The 25315-nt window shown below is 36.4% G+C and overlaps 1 protein-coding gene across 1 annotated transcript; it reads right to left on the bottom strand.

Moving 5' to 3' along the window:
* Window positions 1–451: 451 nt before the first annotated feature.
* LOC123551160 (uncharacterized) lies at window positions 452–25053 on the bottom strand. Its single transcript, XM_045339886.2, has 10 exons — window positions 24968–25053; window positions 12035–12191; window positions 9955–10137; window positions 8417–8529; window positions 7603–7806; window positions 6087–6243; window positions 5572–5650; window positions 4599–4864; window positions 4047–4122; window positions 452–2953 (listed from the first exon to the last, which is right to left on the bottom strand). Exons 1-10 carry the CDS (start codon window positions 24995–24997, stop codon window positions 1618–1620), a joined length of 2601 nt encoding a protein of 866 aa, XP_045195821.2. The 5' UTR covers window positions 24998–25053; the 3' UTR covers window positions 452–1617.
* Window positions 25054–25315: the final 262 nt, after the last annotated feature.

Below are 25315 nucleotides of genomic sequence, written 5' to 3' on the forward strand. Positions count from 1 at the left end.
TCTAAGTCCAAAAGGGGCAATAATTCTTGCAAAAAGCAAGATGGAGTTATGTTTCTTGATGTACAGGGTCTGCTTATGATGGTGAACAAGTATTCCAAGTTTCAAAGCAATAGCTTTGATAGTTTAGGAGAAAAGTTGACCTAAACATAAAACTTAACCAAGAAATCTGATATTTTCTAAGTACAAAAGGGGCCATAAATCTTGCAAAAAGCAAGATGGAGTTATGTTTCTTGCTATACAGGGTCAGCTTATGATGGTGAACAAGTATTCCAAGTTTCAAAGCAATAGCTTTGATAGTTTAGGAGAAAAGCTGACCTAAACATAAAACTTAACCAGGCAACGCCGACGCAGACGCCGACGCCGACACCGACGCCGACGCCGACGCCGACAACCGCTCAAGTGATGACAATAACTCATCATTTTTTTTCAAAAAATCAGATGAGCTAAAAATGCCTTTATGATATAGAAGGTATATGTTGGTATGAAAATAATGTAATATACATGTAATTTTCTAGCTGCTGCATTAAATGCATTTAAAATATTTAAAAAAAACTTGTCTAACAGTATCACACAATTATACAGAAAATTTACAGTAAAATCTATGAACCACAGAATGACACACATTTACAAATAATAACATTATTCACTTTATAATACATGTACAAGTAATAAGATATTTTGGCTCTAGTCACACATGGGCTCAAAATAAAACTCTGTGAAGAATTTTGGTCTCAAGGTTCACCCTTAAACTTGTTTTAGATATCAAACATTTTCAGTTTATAACATCGGTCCAGCGTAAAGGCCGTGGTATTACATACTGGCCCATTTAAAGCATATACATGTATTAAGGAACATAAGTGCTAGTAAAGCAGTTAAAAAATTTGATTATGTTGGCCTATTTCACGTATCAACAACATAGAGACCTCTGCGTGGCAGTAATAACATTTTGAAAGAAACAATAAATTATCTGTGAATACAATCACTGTAAGTTACTGAAAAATACATACACTTATTACATACAAGCATAGTACTGACAACACACATGGCAAAATGTTAACATAGAAGAATTTTAATCTCAGCATGGTACCTGGTATACTGTAATGTAAATGTTCACAATCTCTTTCACAGAGTTGTCATCCTTGACCTCACTTTCATCTCTAACAATATTTATGAGAAGTAGTATGTCAAAAATCATGTTACCACAGTAGAACGCCCTATCATTACAATTCAAATGGTAGATGCGCCAAGAAAAATACGCTGAAAAAATTCAAAACTGGGTTGTGACTGTATGTGCTAATTGTTTGCCCAGTTCAGGTAAAAGGTAATAGCACTCTTAACAAGTACTTACTGTCCATCTGTTAATTTCTTACAGATTTACACAAATTTTAAACATTTTTGGTCAATCCAAGGTTGAAAATACGATATAAGGCACTGTCTCATTTACTGGACGAGTTTTGCACTTTGCCGCATCTTTCAGATGTTAACATTTGTTCAAGATTCTTGAACAAGTTGGGCCTAGACATTAACATAGATGAATGCTTTATGAAGAAGTTCAAGAAAGACAACTCTGTATGGGAGATTGCTAAATGTTTTACTTAGTATCCATAATTCAAACACTTACAAAGCTGATGTGGCACTTTCTTCATTTTCTGTTTTGTCCCCATGTACTGTTGGTTTGGGTTTCGGTTTTGGTGCAATTTTTGGTGTTGGCTTTGTAGGTTTACTGTCTGCTCCGATGTCTGACAGCGTCAGCTGAACGGCATTTTCTGAAGGTGCAGTCTCTTGTCTACCTTTACTATTTAAATCACTGGGCTTCATTTCAGAGCCATTTGAAACATTTTGAATGTGTCCGTCTGCTTCCCCATTTGGCATGTCTGCTTTATGTTCAGAATGGTTTTCATGTCTGTGTCCATGTTTTGAATGTTCTTCTTCGACAGGTCTGTGCCGTCGGAAAGAACGACTTCTCTTTGTTAAGTTTATTCCCTTGACGCTGGTTGACCCCACAATATCTTCCTTTGGGGTGTGTTTATTCTTTCTCCCCAGACTATTGTAGGGGCTTACATGAGCGCTGCTTGCTCTACTACTGGTAAGACTGCTATTTCTAGAAGCAGCTCCGCTTGATAATGCACTACTTGAACCTTTATGACTAGAGTCCTTGCTTAGATGCTTTTTCAATGCCTCAGGTATTAAGTTGGCAAGAGAAGATGACCTACTTTCGTTCGGACTTGATGTTGTGATTCCAATACTGACCCTTGCTAAATTAAGTTTTTCAAGACTAAGCGAACCAATAAAATTTGGATTAGAAACAGATCTACGAATTCTAGAGAGAGATCTTTTGGAAAACTTTTTCCTGAGTTCTGCGAAAGGCAAACCAGGTCCATCATAGATTTTTCCTTTTAATCCTTCAATGTTGTAATAATTTTCTGGAGTATGCCCATGGTCATGATCTATGACCCCTGAGAATGACTGTAACCGAGGAAACGGTTCTGGACCCAAATAATCATCTTCCTTATCTCTATCGGAATCATCTAGCAGGTCATTCATACTCTTGGAAATTGGGTCATACACTACTGACCTCAAATAATCACTCAGATCCTCGCAACTAGCTGACCTTAGTCGCCTAGACCGAACTCTGGAAGTGGAAATGGCTTTATTTTCATGTTCACTTTGACCAACATGCTTCGGCGATAGTTTTAATTCCTTTTTCACTACTTTTGCACTTCCTTTTCCTTCTGTATGTCTCACAGTACTACTGCTTTTGACAGCTGTCTGTTCCTCTGAGACTGATAGTGGAGTAAGATACTGGTCTTTCAGCATTGGTCTAGCACCTGCAAACTTGTCATTTGGCGTGGATGTAGTTATGGCTCCTGGTGATGTAGGTGTCAGGTAAGAATCAGGATTGTAGGGTCCATTCTCAGATATTGGAGATGTAGATTTCTGTCTCATAGCATCTCTGGAAAAATTTAAGGAAATAAATTATGATTTTCGGTGTACATGTTTTTATCAAGCTCCCAGTATAATTATTATTATTATAATTCCAGATTTATATAGCTCCCTTTTCATAATAACACGTTCAAAGGCGCTTTACATAGAGCAAACACAGTCACACAGGGTGCGAAATTCATCCTCTACTAGTACAGACACAGAGCGATCTGACCAGAGGGACAGAGTGAGATAACTTAGCTAACATAGCCTAGCTCTTTGGAACAGTAAGTCTGGTTCTTTAACGTGCCCAGTGTATAGCTTTGATACACACGAAGCTGTCTTTCCTCCAAAGAACCAGTACAGGCCTCTTAGTTAGGTGGGAGAGACTTAAGAACATCTCAGAAATTTCCACTGCCTTGACCGGGATTCGAACCCCAGACCTCTGAATTGAGAGACAAGCATGTTAACACTAGACCACCTCGTCACCTCAGTGCAAAAAGTGGATAACTCCAATGACTTAAAGGACTTATTCACTTTTTGCACTGAGGTGACGACCTGCTCACCTGTGCACTACTGTCTGCTTGCTTAATGGATGTCTTGGATTTCAAGCCAAAGACTAATTCTAAGCAAGTAATACACAATTTCCTCAAAGGAGAGTGATGGTCTAGGTGTGTTTACCACTCAACCTGGAGGTTATTGTTCGAGTACCACTAGGGTTCCAACTACATCTACTAATATAACAACACTGTAAGGGATTCAGGAGCAATTCAATTAAGCTTCAAGCTTTCATTCTAGTATGAAACTTAGGTGGAAAGACTTATGAGTGTCTACCAGGACAAGGGCTTAGTTGTTCCTACCTAATGCGGAAAAACTATTGTTGTATGTTTCCTTCTCGTTCAAGTTAGGTCTTCCAGGGTGTTTACAATTTAACTGCACTAGGTTAAACTACAGGTTCCTTGATCTCTGACCAGCACTAATGCCGGAAGTGGCTTTTTCCCACATGTTGCAGGAAACAAACCATCTACTACCTTAAGGTCAGAATTCCAACACTAAAGACTGAACTTTTTATCATCATAACTATTGAAAAAAGGTCCATGCAATGAGATTTAGAGATAAATTACCTGAACGTAGGTGGTGGAACCCAGTCAGCTGAAGTTGGTGTAAATGGGGAACCAGAACTGCCTGATGTTCTGCTTGCTGTAAAGATAAATAATATTATGATAACCATAACAAACTGTACACAGTTCTGTCAGTCTACCTAGGATTAGAAATTTTTCAAAGAATTAACAACAGCTCTGACAACAAATCTCTGATATATACTGTTCCTATGTTATGATTTAATGAAGAATTGTAAAAATCAAGTTTTCTACTGTTTATTTTGGTACAGCTACATCAATGCATATAATGATTGTCTAGCATTAAAGAGGGGACGAAAGCCCCTAAATGCTTTGCAAACTTTACCTCAGGAAATGACATATGCCCTTGTAGACATCAGCAACATAAAAGCGGCTTGCAGCCTTTCCCCTAGATGTCAATATAACAATATCAAAGAAGAGCAAAGAATTCAAATTAATCAATCCTTGAAAATTTGGGGGGGGGGGGGGGGGGGGGGGGAGGCGGGGGTTAAAGCTACATGAGTTTGTGTACAAGCCATTGAGAGAAAAAAGACCAACCTGCTGAGTTCATCCTGAGATAATGTCCGCTGGACTGGGTGGCAGATCGCTGTGGAATTTTTAAGGGTATGCTTGAAGATGCTGGAGGTGGTGGGGGTGCTGGAGGCCTGTCAGCAAGGTTAGGTTGACTCTGGTTTGATCCCCTTCGAGACCCTAGACTAGGTGAGTTCTGGAAGGCTGGCAATGACCTGGGTACCTGAGGAGAGTTCCTGGCTGAGCCGGTCTCATGAATCAGCCGTGCCGGGACAGACTGTGGACCTGTGAAACTGTATAAACATAGACATGTAATAAGGTGAAACATGCATAAATGTCTAAATATCAGGTACAAAATATTGGGGACAACTTGTCTGATGGGAAATAATAGTAATTCATCAAGAAATGAATAGAAAAAACAATATTTACCCAATAACAATATCAACTTTGGTTATGTGTTTAAAGGGCATTGGTGCTGTCACTGTCACTGTCACTGTAAGGTCATTTGTTATTTGCCCAAAATGAAAGGCTAAGTAAATTTTTAAACTTTCACACTATTTTGGACTGATGTGCGAGTGATCTTGGTGGCATTGGGGTATGGATAATACAAAACATCATCAAGAAATACAAGGTAAAAGAAACTGAGAGTTTTCTTTAATGGAGGTGTGTGTCTGAGGAGAAAGGTTAATCCCCCATAAAACACCAGAAGCACATTATCACACAATGCATAATAATCCTATATGTCTTCATGACTCTATCTGAGAGATGTGCAACACAAACTTTTAGACCTTTTAGCCCTTCATGCATAGTTTTTACTAAATCAAGGTATGTAACTCTTGTCTGGCTGAATCACATGTAGAATAACAATCCTAGGATGTTTAATGACTCTCAGGGAAAATACATTTTGCAATATGCATAACACAAATTTGGCTGTGAAATTCTTATCTGTTGTTGCTATTTGATTCAACTATTCTATATAAATCCATTGAGCTATACCTACCTATTTTGGCTATTTAAACTACCCAGAGATTCAGCAGATGTTAATCTGGTATGTACAATTTGTCGTGGTCTTGAAGAACCTATAATATAAAATACCATACATAATAAATCATTGTAGCATGGTCTAGGATTTGTAATCTAGTTAATCAAAGAAGGAAGTCAAGCACTGATATTCTGTGAAAAACAACAGCTGAAAAACCTAACAGTGAGAGAACATTACAACATCAAATTTTATGAAATAAATACTTGTAATAAATTGAAAACTATTAATTTTATCTAAAAAACTGTTAATTTTAGATGAAAACATTTTCAAAAGCATGTGTGTCACATAGGTGCACATCAAAGAATAAAAAAAGTTTTTTTTACATTAAAAACCTTAAAGAAAAGTCTGCAGGTTCTTTTTTTAATGAGGCATGAATATATTTATGGATTATTCGAGCAATAAAAATCCCCTTGTAAAATCTGATCCACTCCTTTCCTTAAATATAAACCCTGAAAAACACTGAAATTTCTAACCCTGTGGTGTTTGTACATCTGTGCTCCAATTTTCTCGCAATATTGTGTGAATGTCGGGATTTTCTGCAGTACATGCCGACACAACAGTCAAGGACAATAACCTCTCGGCTTCTATTACATAATCTTCAATCTCCTCAGAACCTCCTCTCAGAGCAGGCTGTAGCAAAATACAGAATATCATATGCTTACAGAGTTTCATTCAACCAATGCACCACTACACTGGCTTATAACTGAAAACCCATATTTAATCAATATCTATCCCAAAGCCTTTCCCGCCTAATAAAATTACAGACTAGACATTAACATATAATTGAGCTGCGCCATGGGAAAACCAACATAGTGGGTTTGCGACCAGCATGGATCCAGACCAGCCTGCGCATCCGCGCAGTCTGGTCAGGATCCATGCTGTTCGCTAATAGTTTCTCTAATTGCAATAGGCTTTGAAAGCGAACAGCATGGATCCTGACCAGACTGCGCAGATGCGCAGGCTGGTCTGGATCCATGCTGGTCGCAAACCCACTATGTTGGTTTTGTCATGGCACGGCTTATATATATCTTTGTATAATTATGACCAACTGTAGCTACACATTATTATCAGCTACCCACAAAATCATCTCAGTTTTGGTTAGGAGTGTCCTTTGATGTGATTTTGAGCAGACATGGCTTGACTTAACCTTTACCCTGCTCAATTTCTAAAATGGACCGGTCCATCATTCCATTTGGGCAGTACCACTTATTATTCAAAGGGATGTTCACTGAAAATTTCCTGACTGAATAGCGAACAGTGCAGACCATGATCAGCCTGCATGGACATGGAGACTGATCTTGGTCTGCAATGGTAGCAAAGGCAGAATCACTTGCCACCAGTAGGCTAAAGGTTAAATGTACTTAATTCGATTTTTGGTCAAATAATGGATATTTTCAAAACATCTTTAAAGCATTTTAAAGCATCTGATCACTTACACTTATTTATGTTCACTGTAACATATGTCAGATTTTCACTGGAGGTCTTTTTAAAATTTGGTTTTCTTATCCTAATTTAAGAATGACCTAATGATCTGAAAACATTGGTCATCAGTAACTTAAGAAATAATATTTCCCAAACAATGATTTATTGTTGAATAAAATCATTGGAGTTCAAATGGGAAGGAATTATATCATGAGGGTGGTGCAAGAGTGATATAATAAAAGTATGTATCTGAATGACAAACAATGGTTTTATTAAAGAGCAAAGTACTGTTTGAGATATAATATTTCAATTCTAACACAATATTAAAAATAACTGGACCTAGAACTTTATAGATACTTCTAAAGTATTTTCTTGTTTTGTGTTGTTTTCTTTTCCAGCATGCTGCTATGACATTTGAGGCTATGACATAATTATTGTGGCACACAAACAGTGCATGTTTTGTATAATTAAACACTGCTTCAGTGTTCTTTCTTTAATTTGGAAATAAATTGGATTGTGTTAGAATGTACAATTTATGTCAATGCAATTGACAACACCATACTGTACCTGTACTTGTTCCAGTGCATCAAGAACGTATCTGTCAATCAAATCATATATCTGGTTATCATCCCCAGGCTCTGTTCTATAAATATACAACCCATCTCCCATAGGTGCCACTCGACCTGCCTCTATAGATAGATGACCCTGCTCGGAGCTCTCATACGATCGAATGCTCTTCAATGGCCATTGGGCCAGCACTGCTCTGTTTGACTGGAACATATGAAGTTTTAAAATGTCACTTAACACTCGGTGTGACAGTAATAATTAGCTTACTTATATATCAAAGCAACTATCCCCATGTGTAAGATTTGCATACTTTTATTAAATGGCAGTGGCGGGCCCGAGGTGCTTATTAGCACGATTAAACCTATATTTGCACGTAGCCCGAGTGCTAATATACGTTTAGGAGTACTAATAACCACGTAAGGAATGCCACTGCCATTTAATAAGTTGATTATTATATACATGTACCTAAACACAATAACAATTACTCAATTGCTTGAATCAGTTTATTATACAAAATATCAACGTTAACAAATCTTTTATTGCAACGAAATAGGGTAAAAATGACCTCACAAATGCCATCAATCATCCATGCCAAGCCAATAACTGGTTATAATGCCTGCTTCTGGTTATTTGGCCTGGGCTGCAGGATTTTGTCCTATGCATTTTTGTTCCTATTTATACACCCCTAACTTCATACAGGCAAACCGTAAGAAAATTTTTTTCACAATTATAAATACTTCCAACTTTATTCTAGTGTAATTTTAAAATTTAAAACATGCCAACATAGTGTTTTCAGTAAAAGAAACATCCATACCTGAAGTGCTAGTGTAATACCATATGGTGAAATATGTAGTACACAGTTAGTTCCCTTGGCACCTATACGTCTCTGTGCTTCAGAGTTTTCCGGATGAACAGTAAAATAGTCATCTGAAAATATTATAGGAGGTGATAATCTTAGAAATCATTAAGCAGTAACTGAGATGAAATCAATTAAAGTGAAATATTTATAGAAATGGGAATAGGTAATGACTAATAAGAAATACTGGGTACTACACTTAAAATTTCAAGAAGTAATAATTCCAGTCCAAATGTTTTTCCTCCAATGGAAGTTTTACAATGCCTTTGAATTATATTGACCTGAAAGGTGAAGCATTTCTGAGGTTATATCGCATGATTGGTCATCCTTGTTTGCACATGATGTCTAATTGTTAAGAGATACATGTATTTCAACAAGCACTGACCATGAAAATGATGTTGGAACGGTCAATGGTCCAACAAGCCCTTTATCCAATATTCATTTTAAAGTTTTATAACATTAAAAGTTATGTATGCAAAACTGAATCATATAATAACTTGAGAGACTAGATGCCCACGGGCAACATGTCGAGCCCGCCCTTTGACCCCTAACTGACCTTGACCTTTGAGATAGAGTCCGTCTCATTGAGTTAAACATTCATCCCAAATATAAACAAGATTCCTCAATGCATGCCAAAGTTATGGGCTGGACAAGATCTGACATGACCTTTGACCTCCAACTGTGACCTTGACTTTTGAGATAGGAACCTGGGGTTTGCACAGGACACTCTGTCTCACTGAGGTTAACATTTATGCCAAATATAAACAAGATTCCTTAATGCATGTCAAAGTTATGGGCCGGACAAGATCTGACATGAACTTTGACCTCCAACTGTGACCTTGACCTTTGAGATAGAAACCTGGGATTTGCGCATGACACTCCGTCTCACTGAGGTTAACATTCATGCCAGATATAAACAAGATTGCTTCATGCATGTCAAAGTTATGGTCCGGACAAAAAATCCAGACAGACGGATGCACGGACGCACATATACCGAACAGCCATTTGGACAACTATGTCTTCGCTTCCACAAGCGGGCTCAACAAAAACAAAACCGTATGTATATGATATGAATGGCTGATTGAGTAATTTTCATTTTGTTTTCAAAGTATTCATGGAGACATTCGATACCAGTATTCTGTAGCAGCTACAGTTGGTGTTCTAAGCCTGTATGTATTCCATGCCAAAATGAAAACTATAAAAATGTGAAATAAATGTAACTTGATCCAATGTATTAACTTTTAGCCTGCTGGCGGCAAGTGATTCTGCCTTTGCAACCAGTGCAGACCATGAACAGCCTGCACATCCGTGCAGGCTGATCATGGTCTGCACTGTTAGCTATTTCAGTCAGGAAATTTTAAGTGAACACCCCTTCAAATAATAAATGGTACTGCCCAAACTGAATGATAGATCAGTCCATTTTAGAAATTTAGCAGGGTACAGGTTAAGATGCAAGTTACAAAATGCACATAACCCTGAAAACAATAAAATCTCACCCCTGATTTGATCTTTTAATCTTGTCTGTATCTGTAAGAAGAAGACAAATATGTCCATAGTTCTTTGTTCATCTGTAGACAAACAGATGGTTGTGTCTGGGGTTGTGATCTGGAACACGTATGCTCGATTCTTCATGTTTGTAACCTTCTCTACGCGGAAACTTGGCCATAACTCAATTTTTCCTACAGTACATCAAGGAAATAAACAAATACATCAACAAATGTAATACATTGAATGGACTCGATGATCCTGAAAGACTAGGAAATATTACAAAGTTTAAGTTCAAACTTACATGTAGATACAATGTGAAACAAGCTTATGTTTGAAAGAATAAATGTAACGAAAGTTTGTTCCACTTGTAATAACAACAAGACATGTATTTACTAAAGTTTTTCAGTATATGTCAATATACTGATGCTATAGAAATTTGGTTATTTTCAGATTTTCTCACTGGAGAGAATACAATTTGTTCCATACACTAAATAAGGAAAATTTTAACTTTTGAAATTAAAAAGCACTGTAGACTTCTTTTATTGGTTATACATTTTTTTAACACCAACACTTCACAATCCTCAGACCTTGAATCATATTTTGTACAACACTACTAAACTACTATAAAACGATATTGTATAACTGAACAAATGATTTCTAAAAACACTGCAACATATTTGTGTAGCTTCAAGTCTGCAAGTGGCGTACCTCCCATGCAATTTAGTGAAAATGTTGCCTGAAAAAGGTAAACTTCAGCCAAATGTCATACATTCATTTGATTTTGACCACTAATGAAACCCAAAACATGGCTACAGATTTGTCTCCCAGTAAATGATATGAACTTCTCTTATTCTCAGTAAAATAATATAAAAGCTGTTTGCTTAACCATTATCCTGCTGGCGGCAAGTGATTGTGCCTTTGCGACCAGTGCGACCAGTGCAGACCATGATCAGCCTCAGACGTGCAGGCTGATCTTGGTCTGCACTGTTTGCTATTCAGTCAGTAAATTTTCAGTGAACACCCCTTTGAATATGAAGTGGTACTGCCCAAATTGAAATATGGACCAGTCCATTTTAGAAATTTAGCAGGGTAAAGGTTAACTGGAACAAATTTTCTTTACAGGTCCCTTTATATTAGCTAAAAATAAATAACAATAAGTATTATACTGCAATAAAATTAACAGGTAATTTTTTTCTTCAGGGGATGAATCTCAAAGAAAACCTGAGGTGCACAACTTCACATCTGGAACAACATTTCTATAAAGTTACAAATATTTTTCGCAATACATGTGACACAAACTTTAAGACCCATAATGCATATTTTCAAAAGGTCAAGGGCCATCACTCTGGACTTTCCGAGTAAAATCCCTAGACTCTATGTAAATGCTTTTGAGGTATGTGCAACACAAATGTGTAAGCTCTTTCTACATATTTTTGCCTAGGCCCTGGGCCATTATTAAATTTTATTCTGACTGAGTGAAACCCAAAATTAAACCTCATGTTCACAACTTCAAATGCTGATTAACAACCATAAAATGTATGGTGACTCTAGGTCAAACACTTTTTGAGATATGTGTAGCACAAATATGGACATACAGATACAGATACAGGCAAATGTAAATTCCACCCCTAAATATTTTTTTGGAGCACAAAAAAAACACATCTGCATCTCTGAAGAGAAATTCATCTGTCACTTTACCACTTGTAATTTACAGGGATAGGGGTATGAATGACCATTCAATTCAAATATTCAAACATCCTAGTGTGTTTTCTGCACCTTTTACCTAAAATACATGCAAAATGGTCCTTAACCTTTAGCCTGCTGGCCGCAAGTGATTCTGCCTTTGCGACCAGTGCAGACCAAGATCAGCCTGCACATCCATGCAGTCTGATCATGGTCTGCACTGTTCGCTATTCAGTCAGTCTGCACCGTTCGCTATTCAGTCAGTACATTTTCAGTGAACACCCCTTTGAATAATAAATGGCACTGCCCAAATTGAATGACGGACTAGTCCATTCTAGAAATTTAGCAGGGTAAAGGTTAAAATACTTGCCTCTCACACACTGCAAAATCTTATTTAAAGCATACCTTTCGGTACAGTATTTCTAGTCTTTGGCTTTTTGTTGAAGAATTCTAGCACTGGTTTATTGCCAACTCTTTTGATAATGAAGTATTTCTGTCTCCAGGGGTTGCCCTTACCCCAAAGAATGGAACGACTCTTGCCTGTGAACCGATATAAGTAATCCTGAAAAAATGAAGTGTGTGTCATATAAACCTATAACAAATCATTTTGTATCTACTGTGAAATCTAATTTCATGGTTTTGGTCGGGGTATAAATTAGTGGATATCAAATTTTGCAGGTAAAATAAATGGGACTTTCACTTGTTTGTTGGATATAATTTCATGGACTGACTCAACCATGAAATCCATGAAAAATAATTCCCCATGAATATTAATGATTTCACAGTATGCCATTGATTCATCAACAATTAAGAGTTTCAGCTACAAAATGGTGGTCAGTAACTAGTTTATTACATGTGACAAATAAACCACAATTTCCCAAGGAGAAATATAGTAGTCGCAACTTTACCGAGATGTTTGACCTTAGGCTGATTATTCATATCGATTATTTCATTATAGAAATCAAGGGTGCTTAGGGTAGCCGTGTATATTTATATGGAATTAGTTTTTATACAATGCAGTATCACAGTATATATACTTACATTTGATCAGTTAAAACCTTCCAATACACGTATTCATATTCACACAAATTTATACTTCCTCTTTCTCGTGCAGCTCGTGTTTTACGTACACTCCTTTTCAATAATAGATTGTGCCTCATTATGTATTATAATACAAAGGTCAACCATCGGGGTCAAGTTGCGTCCACTATACATGCAGAGAATAGTTTGTTTACGATATAATTAAAGTCTTCTGTGAAACTTGCACAGAAAACAGGATCCTCAGGCCTAAAAAGAAATTCTTTGTTTCCGGTAACTTGCTAAAAAAAATTAGGGTAGGTAGGTTTGAATTTTTTTTTTTAAATTTTTTTCATTAAGTGAGACTTTTCGGAAATTATTTTTGTGTCAAAAAATGAATATAAATAAGGGGGTTATGCCTTTTGAACATCAGTAAGTTGATTTCAAACACCACTGTCCATGTTTAAAGCATAAAAAGTGCAGTTTTGCAACTTTCTGTTAAAAAGTTGAAAAAACTAGAAGATGCTTTTGTAAACAAGAGCTGTCCGTAAGACAGTGCGCTCGACTTTTCTCAGTACTTGACTCTGAATTACAGCTTTGCCAGTAAAAAAAAATACAAGTTAAAAAGGGACATAATTCTGTCATAATTCAAGCAGAGTTATGGGAATTGTGTCTCTTGGTGTAGACTTTGACAGTAAATAACTATTTTGAGTTTCAAGTCAAAAGCTTTAATAGTAACAGAGATATTTGACTTTATCAAAAAATTTTAACCAAAAATTCTAAGTTAAAAAGGGACATAATTCTGTTAAAATTCAATCAGAGTCAAGGGGAATTGTTTCTCCTGGTGTAGACTTTGATGGTAAATAAGTATTTTAAGTTTCAAGTCAAAAGCTTTGACAGTAACAGAGATATTTGACTTTATCAAAAACTTTAACCAAAAATTCTAAGTTAACAAGAGCTGTCTCCATAGGATGACACAATTGCCCCCGATGGCACTTTGAATTAATAGGTATGGCCGATGTTAGAGTTTAGGACCTTTGACCTATGGACCTGGGTCTTGCGCGCGACACGTCGTCTTACTGTGGTACACATTCATGCCCAATAGTTTTAAAATCCATGCATGACAAAGATATGGACTGGACACTCCCATCAATGCACTATCATGAAATATGACCTTAAACATCTAAGTGTGACCTTGACCTTTGAGCTACGGACCTGGCCTTTAGCGCGACAGGTCGTCTTACTGAAAGATATGGACCGGACACGCCCATCAATGCACTATCATGAAATATGACCTTTAACGTCAAAGTGTGACCTTGACCTTTGAGCTACGGACCTGGGTCTTGCGCGCGACACGTCATCTTACTGTGGTACACATTCATGCCAAGTTATTTGAAAATCCATCCATGGATGGCAAAGATATGGACCAGACACGAATGCACTATCATGAAAAATGACCTTTAACGTCTAAGTGTGACCTTGACCTTTGAGCTACGGACCTGGGTCTTGCGCGCGACACATCGTCTTACTGTGGTACACATTCATGCCAAGTTATTTGAAAATCCATCCATTGATGACAAAGATATGGACCGGACACGAATGCACTATCATGAAAAATTACCTTTAATGTCTAAGTGTGACCTTGACCTTTGAGCTACGGACCTGGGTCTTGCGCGCGACACATCGTCTTACTGTGGTACACATTCATGCCAAGTTATTTGAAAATCCATCCATCGATGACAAAGATATGGACCGGACACGAAAATTGCGGACAGACTGACAGACGGTTCAAAAACTATATGCCTCCCTTCGGGGGCATAAAAAGGGGCATAAATCTGTCAAAATTCAAATCAGAGTTATGGGAATTGTGTCTCCTGGTGTAGATTTTGATAGTAAATAACTATTTTGAGTTTCAAGTCAAAAGCTTTAATAGTAACAGAGATATTTGACTTTATCAAAAATTTTAACAAAAAATTCTAAGTTAAAAAGGGGCATAATTCTGTCAAAATTCAAATCAGAGTTATGGGGATTGTTTCTCCTGGTGTAGACATTGATGGTAAATAAGTATTTTAAGTTTCAAGTCAATAGCTTTGATAGTAACAGAGATATTTGACTTTATCAAAAACTTTAACCAAAAATTCTACGTTAAAAAGGGGCATAATTCTGTCAAAATTCAAATCAGAGTTATGGGGATTGTTTCTCCTGGTGTAGACTTTGATAGTAAATAACTATTTTAAGTTTCAAGTCAATAGCTTTGATAGTAACAGAGATATTTGACTTTATCAAAAACTTTAACCAACGGCGACGCCGACACCGACACCGACGCCAACGCCGAGGCGAGTAAAATAGCTCTACTTTTTCTTCGAAAAGTCATGCTAAAAAGCGCATGTCTCCCCCACTGCATAGTCATATATGCAAGAAGTCAATAGGGGACAAGAGCGAAAGTCAAAGAGACACTGACGGTTGGCTGCAATAGAGATCACCTATCTGGCATGTCCAATCATCCCACTAAGTTTCAACATTCTGGGCCTAGTGGTTCTCAAGTTATGAATTGGATATGGTTTTCCATGTTCGGGCTGCTGTGACCTTGACCTTTGATCAAGTGACCCCAAATCATTTGGAGTCATCTACTCTGCATGTCCAATTATCCTATTAAGTTTCAACATTGTGAGTCAAGTGGTTCTCAAGTTATTGATTGGAAAGAGTTTTCTATGTTCAGCCCCCTGTGACCTTGACCTTTGAGTGAGTAACCCCCCAAAAACAATAGGGGTCACCTACTCTGTTATTCCTATCTCCCTATGAAGTTTGAATGTTCTAGGTCAAATGGTTCTGAAGTTATAAACCAGAAATGGATTTCAATTTTCTATCCACTGCGACCTTAACCTTTAACAGAGTGACCCCAAAATCAATAAGGGTCATCTCCGCTGCATGACCAATCATCCTATGAAGTTTCAACATTCTGGGTCAAGTGATTCTCAAGTTACTGAATGGAATTTGTTTTCCATGTTCAGGCCCCTGTGACCTTGACCTTTCATCAAGTGACCCCAAAATCAATAAAGGTAATCTAGTCTGCATGTCCAATCATACTATGAAGTTTCAACATTCTGGGTCAAGTGGTTCTCAAGTTACTGATATGGCTTTCCATGTTCAGCCCCCTGTGACTTGGACCTTTAACAGAGTGACCCTAAAATAGATAGGGGTCATCTACTCTGCATGACCAATCCTCCTATGAAGTTTCAACATTCTGGGCCAGGTGGTTCTCAAGTTACTGACCAGAAACGGTTTTCCATGTTCAGACTCCTGTGACCTTGACCTTTAAATAAGTGACCCCAAAATCAATAGAGATCATCTACTCTACATGTCCAATCATCATATGAAGTTTCAACATTCTGGATCAAGTGGTTCTCAAGTTATTGATCGGAAATGGTTTTTCATGTTAAGGCCCCTGTGACCTTGACCTTTAATAGAGTGACCCCAAAATTAATAGAGGTCATCTACTCTGCATGTCCAATTATCCTATGAAGTTTCAACATTCTGGGTCAAGTGGTTCTCAAGTTACTGACTGGAAACGGTTTTCCATGTTCAGACCCCTGCGACCTTAACTTTAACTGAGTGACCCCAAAATCAATAGGGGTCATCTACTCTGCATGTCCAATCATCCTATGAAGTTTCAACATTCTGGGTCAAGTGGTTCTCAAGTTATTGATTGGAAATGGTTTTTCATGTTCAGACCCCTGTGACCTTGACCTTTAACAAAGTGACCCCAAAATTAATAGAGGTCATCTACTCTGCATGTCCAATTATCCTATGAAGTTTCAACATTCTGGGTCAAGTGGTTCTCAAGTTAATGACCAGAAATAATTTTCCTTGTTCGGGCCCGTGACCTTGACCTTTAATGCAGTTACCCCAAAATCAATAGGGGTCATCTACTCTGCATGTCCAATCATCCTATGAAGTTTCAACATTCTGGGTCAAGTGGTTCTCAAGTTATTGACTGGAAACGGTTTTCCATCTTCAGACCCCGGCGACCTTAACTTTAACTGAGTGACCCCAAAATCAATAGGGGTCATCTACTCTGCATGTCCAATCATCCTAAGAAGTTTCAACATTCTGGGTCAAGTGGTTCTCAAGTTATTGATTGGAAATGGTTTTTCATGTTCAGACCCCTGTGACCTTGACCTTTAACAAAGTGACCCCAAAATCAATAGGGGTCATCTACTCTGCATGACCAATCATCCTATGAAGTTTCAACATTCTGCGTCAAATGGTTCTCAAGTTACTGACCGGAAATGGTTTTCCTTGTTCGGGCCCCTGTGACCTTGACCTTTAATGCAGTGACCCCAAAATCAATAGGGGTCATCTACTCTGCATGACCAATCATCCTGTGAAGTTTCAACATTCTTGGTCAAGTCGTTCTCAAGTTATTGATGGAAATGGTTTTCCATGTTCAGGCCCCTGTGACCTTGAATTTGACGGTGTGACCCCAAAAACAATAGGGGTCGTCTACTCCATAAGCCCTGCCAACCTATGAAGTTTGAAGGTTCTATGTCAAATGGTTCTCCAGTTATTGATCAGAAATGAAGTGTGACGTACGGACGAACAGGGCAAAAACAATATGTCACCCCCAGAACGGGGGGGGGGGGGGGAGGGACATAAATATTCTCCAAGGCCATAAAAACATTTAGGGTTGGGCCAAAAATTTAGGGTAGGTCGGGATACCTGAAACAAACAATTTCTTTTTACGCCTCACCAGGAAATCTGACATTCAACCTCTCTTCCTTGGTCTTGTACTCTGCTGGTAACTATGAGACTATTCTAACCAGGCATGCCATTTCTATCGACTTTGAGCCCATGATTGTGCAAGTGATATTTACACTTTAGTCCAATAAAACAGCAAGAGACATAATTTTATTGCAAAATGAACTAATTTTAAATAAGGCTAGTTCAAGAAATGTGTATATGTATAGAAAAAATGTTGTCACAGACATAGTACAGGAAATATGATATTTTCAGACAGCCCATTGCATGCGGCACTATAATCAAGATGGAATGTACAGAATCACCTAAATGAAGTTAGAGAAAAAAATGGAACGGACAAAAGACCCTCAAAGGAAATCTAAAAGAAGACTTGATTTGTAATTAGGGGCAAGCTCAAACACAGGGAAGATCTCTCCAAACATCAGCAAACAGAAGGAAGAAAATATTGGAGAGAATTTAAGTGACACTATATATACCTTCGTAGGTGACATATTAACGTTTACCCTGCTAAACTGCTAAAATGGACTGGTCCATCATTCAATTTGGGCAATACCACAATTATTATTCAAAGGGGTCTTTACTGAAAATTTACTGACTGAACAGCGAACAGTGCAGACCATGATCAACCTGCACTGGTCGCAAAGGCAGAATATCTTGCCACCAGCAGGCTAAAGGTTAAGACATTTACCCCAGGTAAATCACCTTACACAAGATGTACGTAGTTGAGAACCTCTTTGCTTATTTTGTAGGAAATGGCCAAATATCACTATTGTATACGTGCATAGCGTGGACGTCGAAGATAACACAGATTGAATCTCAAAGCTTTTTGTGAAAGTTTTTCGCATTTTTTCCTGTACTTGATGGATTTCAATGAAATAAATAGTAAAAAGACTTGGATGGATAACTCTGACGGGCAACCACAAAGAGTTTTTTGTTTGTTTATTTTTGGTTTAACACCTTTTTTCAGCAGTATTTCAGTTATGTAAAGGCAAACAGTTAACCTAAACAGTGTTCCTGGATTCTGTACCAGTACAAACCTGTTCTCCATTAAAGTAAATGTCAACTTCCCAACATGAATCTAGGGTGGAAGACGAATGATTTCAGACACAGTGTCTTCTATCAAGTTTGAAATTTAAGAAAATGGAGGCAGCCATTTTAGTGTATTTATGACGTCATTTACACACTGTTGAATTCTTTATTTAGCAAATAACCTTTTAAATGGATTATTTTCGTATGTTTTTTGAGTGTAAGGTATAAAACATGATAACTTCTTTCATTATGAACTATCCTTTAACAAACACATCTGCACTAAAGTAAATTTGGCAAACAGGAACCTGGGACAGATATTGAAAACGTTCACATATATGGATAAAGAAATGTTCCTGCTATTATACAAATCTTAAGTACGCCCGCATCCAGAGTATGCCTCGACCATATGGACTCCTAAATACAAACAAGAGGACCATGATGGTCCTGAATCGCTAACCTGTCCCCACATGACCCAGTTTTGAACTGAGTATGACGTCGTGTTTTTCTATTATTTGACACAGTGACCTAGTTTTTGAGCTCATGTGACCCAGTTTTGAACCTGACCTAGATATCATCAAGATAAAAATTCTGACCAATTGTCATGAAGATCAATTGAAAAATATGGCCTCTAGAGAGGTCACAAGGTTTTTGTATTATTTGACCTACTGACCTAGTTATTCAAGACACATGACCCAGTTTCGAACTTGACCTAGATATCATCCAGATGAACATTCTGACTAATTTTCATGAAGATCCATTCAAAAGTATGGCCTCTAGAGAGGTCACAAGATTTTTCTATTTTTAGACCTACTGACCTAGTTTTTGACCACAGTTGACCCAGTTTCGAACTTGACCTAGATATCATCAAGATGAACATTCAGACCAACTTTCATACAGATCCCATGAAAAATATGGCCTCTAGAGAGGTCACAAGGTTTTTGTATTATTTGACCTACTGACCTAGTTATTGAAGGCATTTGACCCAGTTTTAAACATGACCTAGATATCATCAAGGTGAACATTCTGACCAATTTTCATGAAGATCCATTCAATAGTATGGCTTCTAGAGAGGTCACAAGGTTTTTCTATTTTTAGACCTACTGACCTAGTTTTTGATCACAGTTGACCCAGTTTCGAACTTGACCTAGATATCATCAAGATGAACATTCAGACCAACTTTCATACAGATCCCATGAAAAATATGGCCTCTAGAGAGGTCAGAAGGTTTTTTTATTATTTGACCTACTGACCTAGTTATTCAAGACACATGACCCAGTTTCAAATTTGACCTAGATATCATCAAGGTAAACATTCTGACCAACTTTCATGAAGATCCATTGAAAAGTATGGCCTCTAGAGAGGCCACAAGGTTTTTCTATTTTTAGACCTACTGACCTAGTTTTGGACCGCATGTGACCCAGTTTCGAACTTGTCCTAGATATCATCAAGATGAACATTCTGACCAACTTTCATAAAGATCCCATGAAAAATGTGACCTCTAGAGTGGTCACAAGCGCAAAAGTTTACGCACGCACGGACGACGGACGCTGCGCAATCACAAAAGCTCACCTTGTCACAAAGTGACATGTGAGCTAAAAAGATGCCATAGCAATAGAAATTGTCCAGAGAAGAGCAACTAGAGCGCTGCAGAGTCTCAATGGACTAGATTACAGCCAAAGACTTACACAACTGGGCTTACCGATTCTTGAATACAGGAGAGATAGAGCAGACATCATAGAGGTTTACAAACTCATAAACGAGTTAGATAACAGCAATAAGTCTATTGAAATTTAGTCAGAATGTTGTTACTAGGGGGAATAACCGAAAATTACAAAAGGACTATGCTAAACATAAATCCAGGATCAGTGCATTCAGTCATAGCGTGGTTAAACTGGAAAAGCCTTCCAAATAAGGTAATAGAGGCACCAACAATAAACTCCGTCAAAGCTAGACTGAACAAACACTGGTCAGGAGACAGCAAGTTTCAAGCCAACTGTTACACCCCCTATGCAAGAATACAAGGAAATAACTATATCAATTAAAATGATTATGTGTGATTTTGTGCAGGAACTGATCTGCCAAAATGTACAGCAATAGAAATAATTTAAAAGTTAAAAAATGTGCAATTGAGGTTGTGCAGGAATTGTTCTGCCAATATCAAAATATTAACTTACGAATGAAATAGTGAACAACCATCTGTTGTGCAGGAATTGTTCTGCCGACAAAAAGGACAGAATATTAGAAGTTGGTAGAAACAATGGCCGCACTATATGTAAATATGTGGAGACAGTGCAATGTAAATATGTACAAAATGTAATAAAAAGACAATCAAAAGAAAGTAGAAAAACTTCTACTGCTACTACTACTAAAACTAAATATAAGAAAAAAAACACGTACAAAATTGAAAGATTTTGGGTGCCAAGGAATCTGAATATCTATAACAAGGAAGATAAACATTGAAAGATACAAGGCCTGGTGCACAGTAAAGTGCCCAATTCAGCAAAAAATCATGTACATAGCCCCATCTTTCAAACAATACATGATAGAACTATGAAATAAAGTTTATAAGTAAGGTATGATACAGATGTAGATGTGGAGGTGAACATTTATCATGAAAATTTAGAAATAAAGTAGTGCAACAAGTTTAAGTAGGCAAAAATTAGCCATTTTTGCATGTAACGGGTTAGCATCTAAAATTTCATCATTTTTGTAAGCTGTCTCACAGAAATTCTGTTCTTTTTTACATCTTCACTATTAAATTTTGTGAAAGAAAAATATCTTTGCTTTCATTTGATATATAACATCATGTTCTTCTGTAATTCTTGTTCTGAGAATCATGGTTTGAACCAAAGTTGTATGGATGTAACGCCCTAGAAATCTGAAAATGCTATACTTAAAAAAGTGAAGAAAAAAGTAGTATCTTTTGGTGCTAGAACATGTGAGATGGCCTTGAAAAGTTTGAAAAATATGCAAGTTGAAATAGTCAAAGTATCATTTCTGTACATCAAGTCTGTAAATAAATATAGCCGAATATCTCATCAAAAGTTAGTTTGTGACAAAAAATCCGTAATGTCCGTCCCCCTACCATAAACTTCATTAAGTGTTATAAAACTAGAAATTTGCAGCACATTTTTATTACATATGATGACATGAGTAACATTTCCAAAAGTTGTTGAAATCCATCAAGCAGTTTTTTAGATATTGACAAAAGTGTAAAAGTTATCTGTAATGTCCGTCCCCGTAATGTCCGTCCCCACTTATCATTGATTTTGAATGTTGTATATATATTGTTATTTTCTATCAAATTCAATTCCTTTTATTTCTGATTTACCAATAAGAACTGAAATTTTTAAAAAAATGCATTTAAAATCAGTAAAATACATTATTTTGTGATATTTTTTCTTAAAAACACAGTGTGTGTAAAAAAATGTCAAAATTTGTTGAAATCTTCAGCAAAATGAATCAGTTTCATACATGAATTTTACTTTCATATAAAGAACTCGTGCAAAAACATGAAAAAAGACTAATGAGTATATATATATAAGGTAAAACTTTGCCAAATATTATCTATAAGCACATTTAAAGTGTTGGGGGACGGACATTACATTTTTGTACTAAAACTACATGTTGAAAAAAGTAAGTAGAGTTTTAGTCTTCTGTCATCTTGAAATTTATAGTGTTGTAATTTATAGGTTTTAACATCATATCGAGAAAACTATGCCCCTCTTTTGTCCCTTAGTAATTACAAAAACGTTTTGAAATGCTACCATTAACACTTGATCCCCCTCCCCTAGTGCCCTACTGTATATTTCTTATCTCTTATATTTTCTCTTATAATTTCATCTACACAATAAATGGTCATAAGATGCATCATAATCATTCCTTAATTAAAACAACATAATTAATTAGTGACCTATTGAGATGGCAACAACATGCCATAAAACACAGGTGGCCATAGAAGATCACAAAATCACACTTTCTCAACAGGGTGCCAATATACAAGGGACCATAAAACCCCTAAACTGGATCTTAATTGATCATTATGGAATCTTTACCTAAAACAACACTCTCTGATGTAAGTGTTATAATCCTGTGTATTGTATAAAATTAAAACCCTTAGTAAGGATATATTTTGCCTTTTTTGCCAAGGACTTCCCCCTTTAAAAAAAAGCATATATTAAATTAAACCGTGAAAAATAAAAGACTGGTACAAGTATACAAAAAAAAAATAAATAAAAAAATAAAAATTGTTAAAGTGTTATATTTTTTCAATCATAGAACATTATTATGTTATCATTATTTCATTTTGTACCATTAACACAGCACTGATAGAAAGCTAAACTGATACAGTAATGTTATGGTCATCTACATTTAATATGCTTTTATTCTACTGGAAGGTTGTTAGGTATGGATTAGTTTTATGGGAATGCTTGTACTGTACGTATGTTTTTTTCTTTGAAACAGAACAGTACTTGCATATATATGATAATATGCAGTGAAGAATTGATTGTAAAGCTGATTTTGCCAAATATTGCTTAATACTAGTAGAATACTTTTTGCAAATAAGTAAAAATGAAATACTTCAATCTCGCTCGCTTTTTAACATGCTATTTCAATGAATGTCTGAAATGAATTTCCTTTATCATTTAGTAAAACCATTTACTATATTTATAGACATATTACCTATTGAAATGACACAAATGTTCCCTTAGTTAAGAAATTTGAATTTCAGAGTAATTTATGTTCCAAAGTAGTTATAAAAGCTGAACCAGTCATTTTATGTAATGTCCGTCCCCCGTTTCCGGCACTATTTATTTATGATATTTTCTGCTTAAATGTAATATAAATAAGAGTATTTATGTTTCTACTTTGTTGTTTGTATTAATTAATTGCTTTAAAGGTGTTTTCCTGCTGTAAATGTTCCATTTTCCAAATTTTATATTAAAGTGAATTTTACGATTAACAGAAAATAATCGTAATTTCAAAGAAATTAGCTATTTTTTTAAAAAATGGAAAAGCAAAGAGTTAAGGCTTATATTTTCTTGATCTGTGACCTCAAACTATTAGAAAATACACGTAAAAGAACTGGTTTTGTATAAAACATTTACAGTAGGAATCTAATTTAAATGAAGGTGTAATGTCCGTCCCCAACCCGACATGGCAACTTAAATCCACTTTTTTGAAAAAAATTCACAAAAAGTTATCTATTTGGGTACTGATCCTTGTGCACAACATGTTGAAGTGTAGAAAAAAGGTATTTTTCAAAGCAAAGTAAAAACTTTATTTTTTGACTTAGATGCTAACCCAATTGGGCACTTTACTGTGCACCAGGCCACAAATAAGAAATTATTAACAAATCTGAAATAATAATGTACCAATATACAGAAATCAAAAAACTAAAGGGCCTAAGAAGCTGTAGCTTAACTCCATAAAATGGAGTTTTGGTCTCGATTTCTACATGGACTACATGGATTATAGCTGGAAAAGGTTGAGAAATTATTTTACAGAAGTAAATATATAAGTTTAAATGTGTTTTATAAAAATTTAATAAATCTGCCGTTTTGTTTTTCGTTGTCATGGAAACAAAATGGCCACCAATTTGACCAAATATTTAAATTTAATGCTCACCACTTTCTCATTTTCACTCCAATTTTGAAAATTCTTTCACTTCTTTAAATGATTTAAGAAATCCAAGCTGATGAAACTAACTTTAGAAAAATGTTGCCTTTCCCTTTAATACACAGAATTTCGTATAAACCCTGTACAATCTCTCATATACAAAATCCGAATCGGGTATGTAACAGTACTAGCTAGGGCCGTATTTTAGCCCACACCATTACTCGTGACAATTGGTGTTTAAATAGTTAATGCAATAAAACATTCCTAGCTAAACATTTTCGAAAATTTGGGAAACTCTTAAGCTTTCGCCTGTCTTTTGAATTGGGAAGGAATTGGGAAGAGGCCAAATATCAGCTAGCCTCTGTTATATAGGGTAAAAAAGCCCTGGATGGATTTGAGAACTTTCTCCAGAACTTAATGTTGAAGTCCTTTCTCTTGAGTAGTGAACAGATTCGTTTTAAAAAAATGTAATATCACTATACTTGGAGTTTGCTATGAGACTTTGCCTTGAATATTGGCATAATAAGTTAAAACAATTGATTAAATGTGTAGCAGTACTAGCTAGTACTGTACCTGTGGGAGTGGTCCTCTGCATTAAATTACAAAACAGAAATATCAAAACTAATATTCTCTTTCCTAATTTAACCATTCTACTGGTAACAATGATTTATCATTTGACAAATTACATGACAGTTTAACCTGACCTGTGTACATGTGATAAAAACATCTTGAGAGTCAAGTGTCAAAACAAACTCCACTTCCGGGATACAAGTAATTATTTTTCAGCCTTTAGTTTACAATTTATTTCAGCACTTAAACATTATTAAATCTGAAATTTTCATATACAAATTTCTGAACAAATAAATTGTTATGACAACAGCTACATAGGTCATAAAACAAAAGAAAACACAACACCTCATAAATTGTTTCTCCAATGAAAGCCATCTTTAATTACATGGAGTCAAGTTCGATTGGTAACAACGTTTCTGCACAAGATTTCCATGATAATTTCCGTATAATCCGGTACGAACGCGTACGGTAGACGTATAACACGGCTCTCGTCTAGCTTCGGAGATATTTTATATAAAATAATTCTTATTCTTTTAGATATACCAACATGCTGAAGTCCCACAGGTAAGAAGCATAAGATGTGGTCTCAAATCTTTCCGTTCTGCAGCTCCTTGACTCTGGAGCTCTTTACCCCGGCATCAATTCGGGAGCCTCATTAGCTCGTGTGAAGGGCAGAATTGTAGGTGATCTTGT

The sequence above is a fragment of the Mercenaria mercenaria genome, chromosome 15, assembly GCF_021730395.1.
Source record: "Mercenaria mercenaria strain notata chromosome 15, MADL_Memer_1, whole genome shotgun sequence".
In the NCBI taxonomy this organism is placed as follows: Eukaryota; Metazoa; Mollusca; class Bivalvia; order Venerida; family Veneridae; genus Mercenaria; species Mercenaria mercenaria.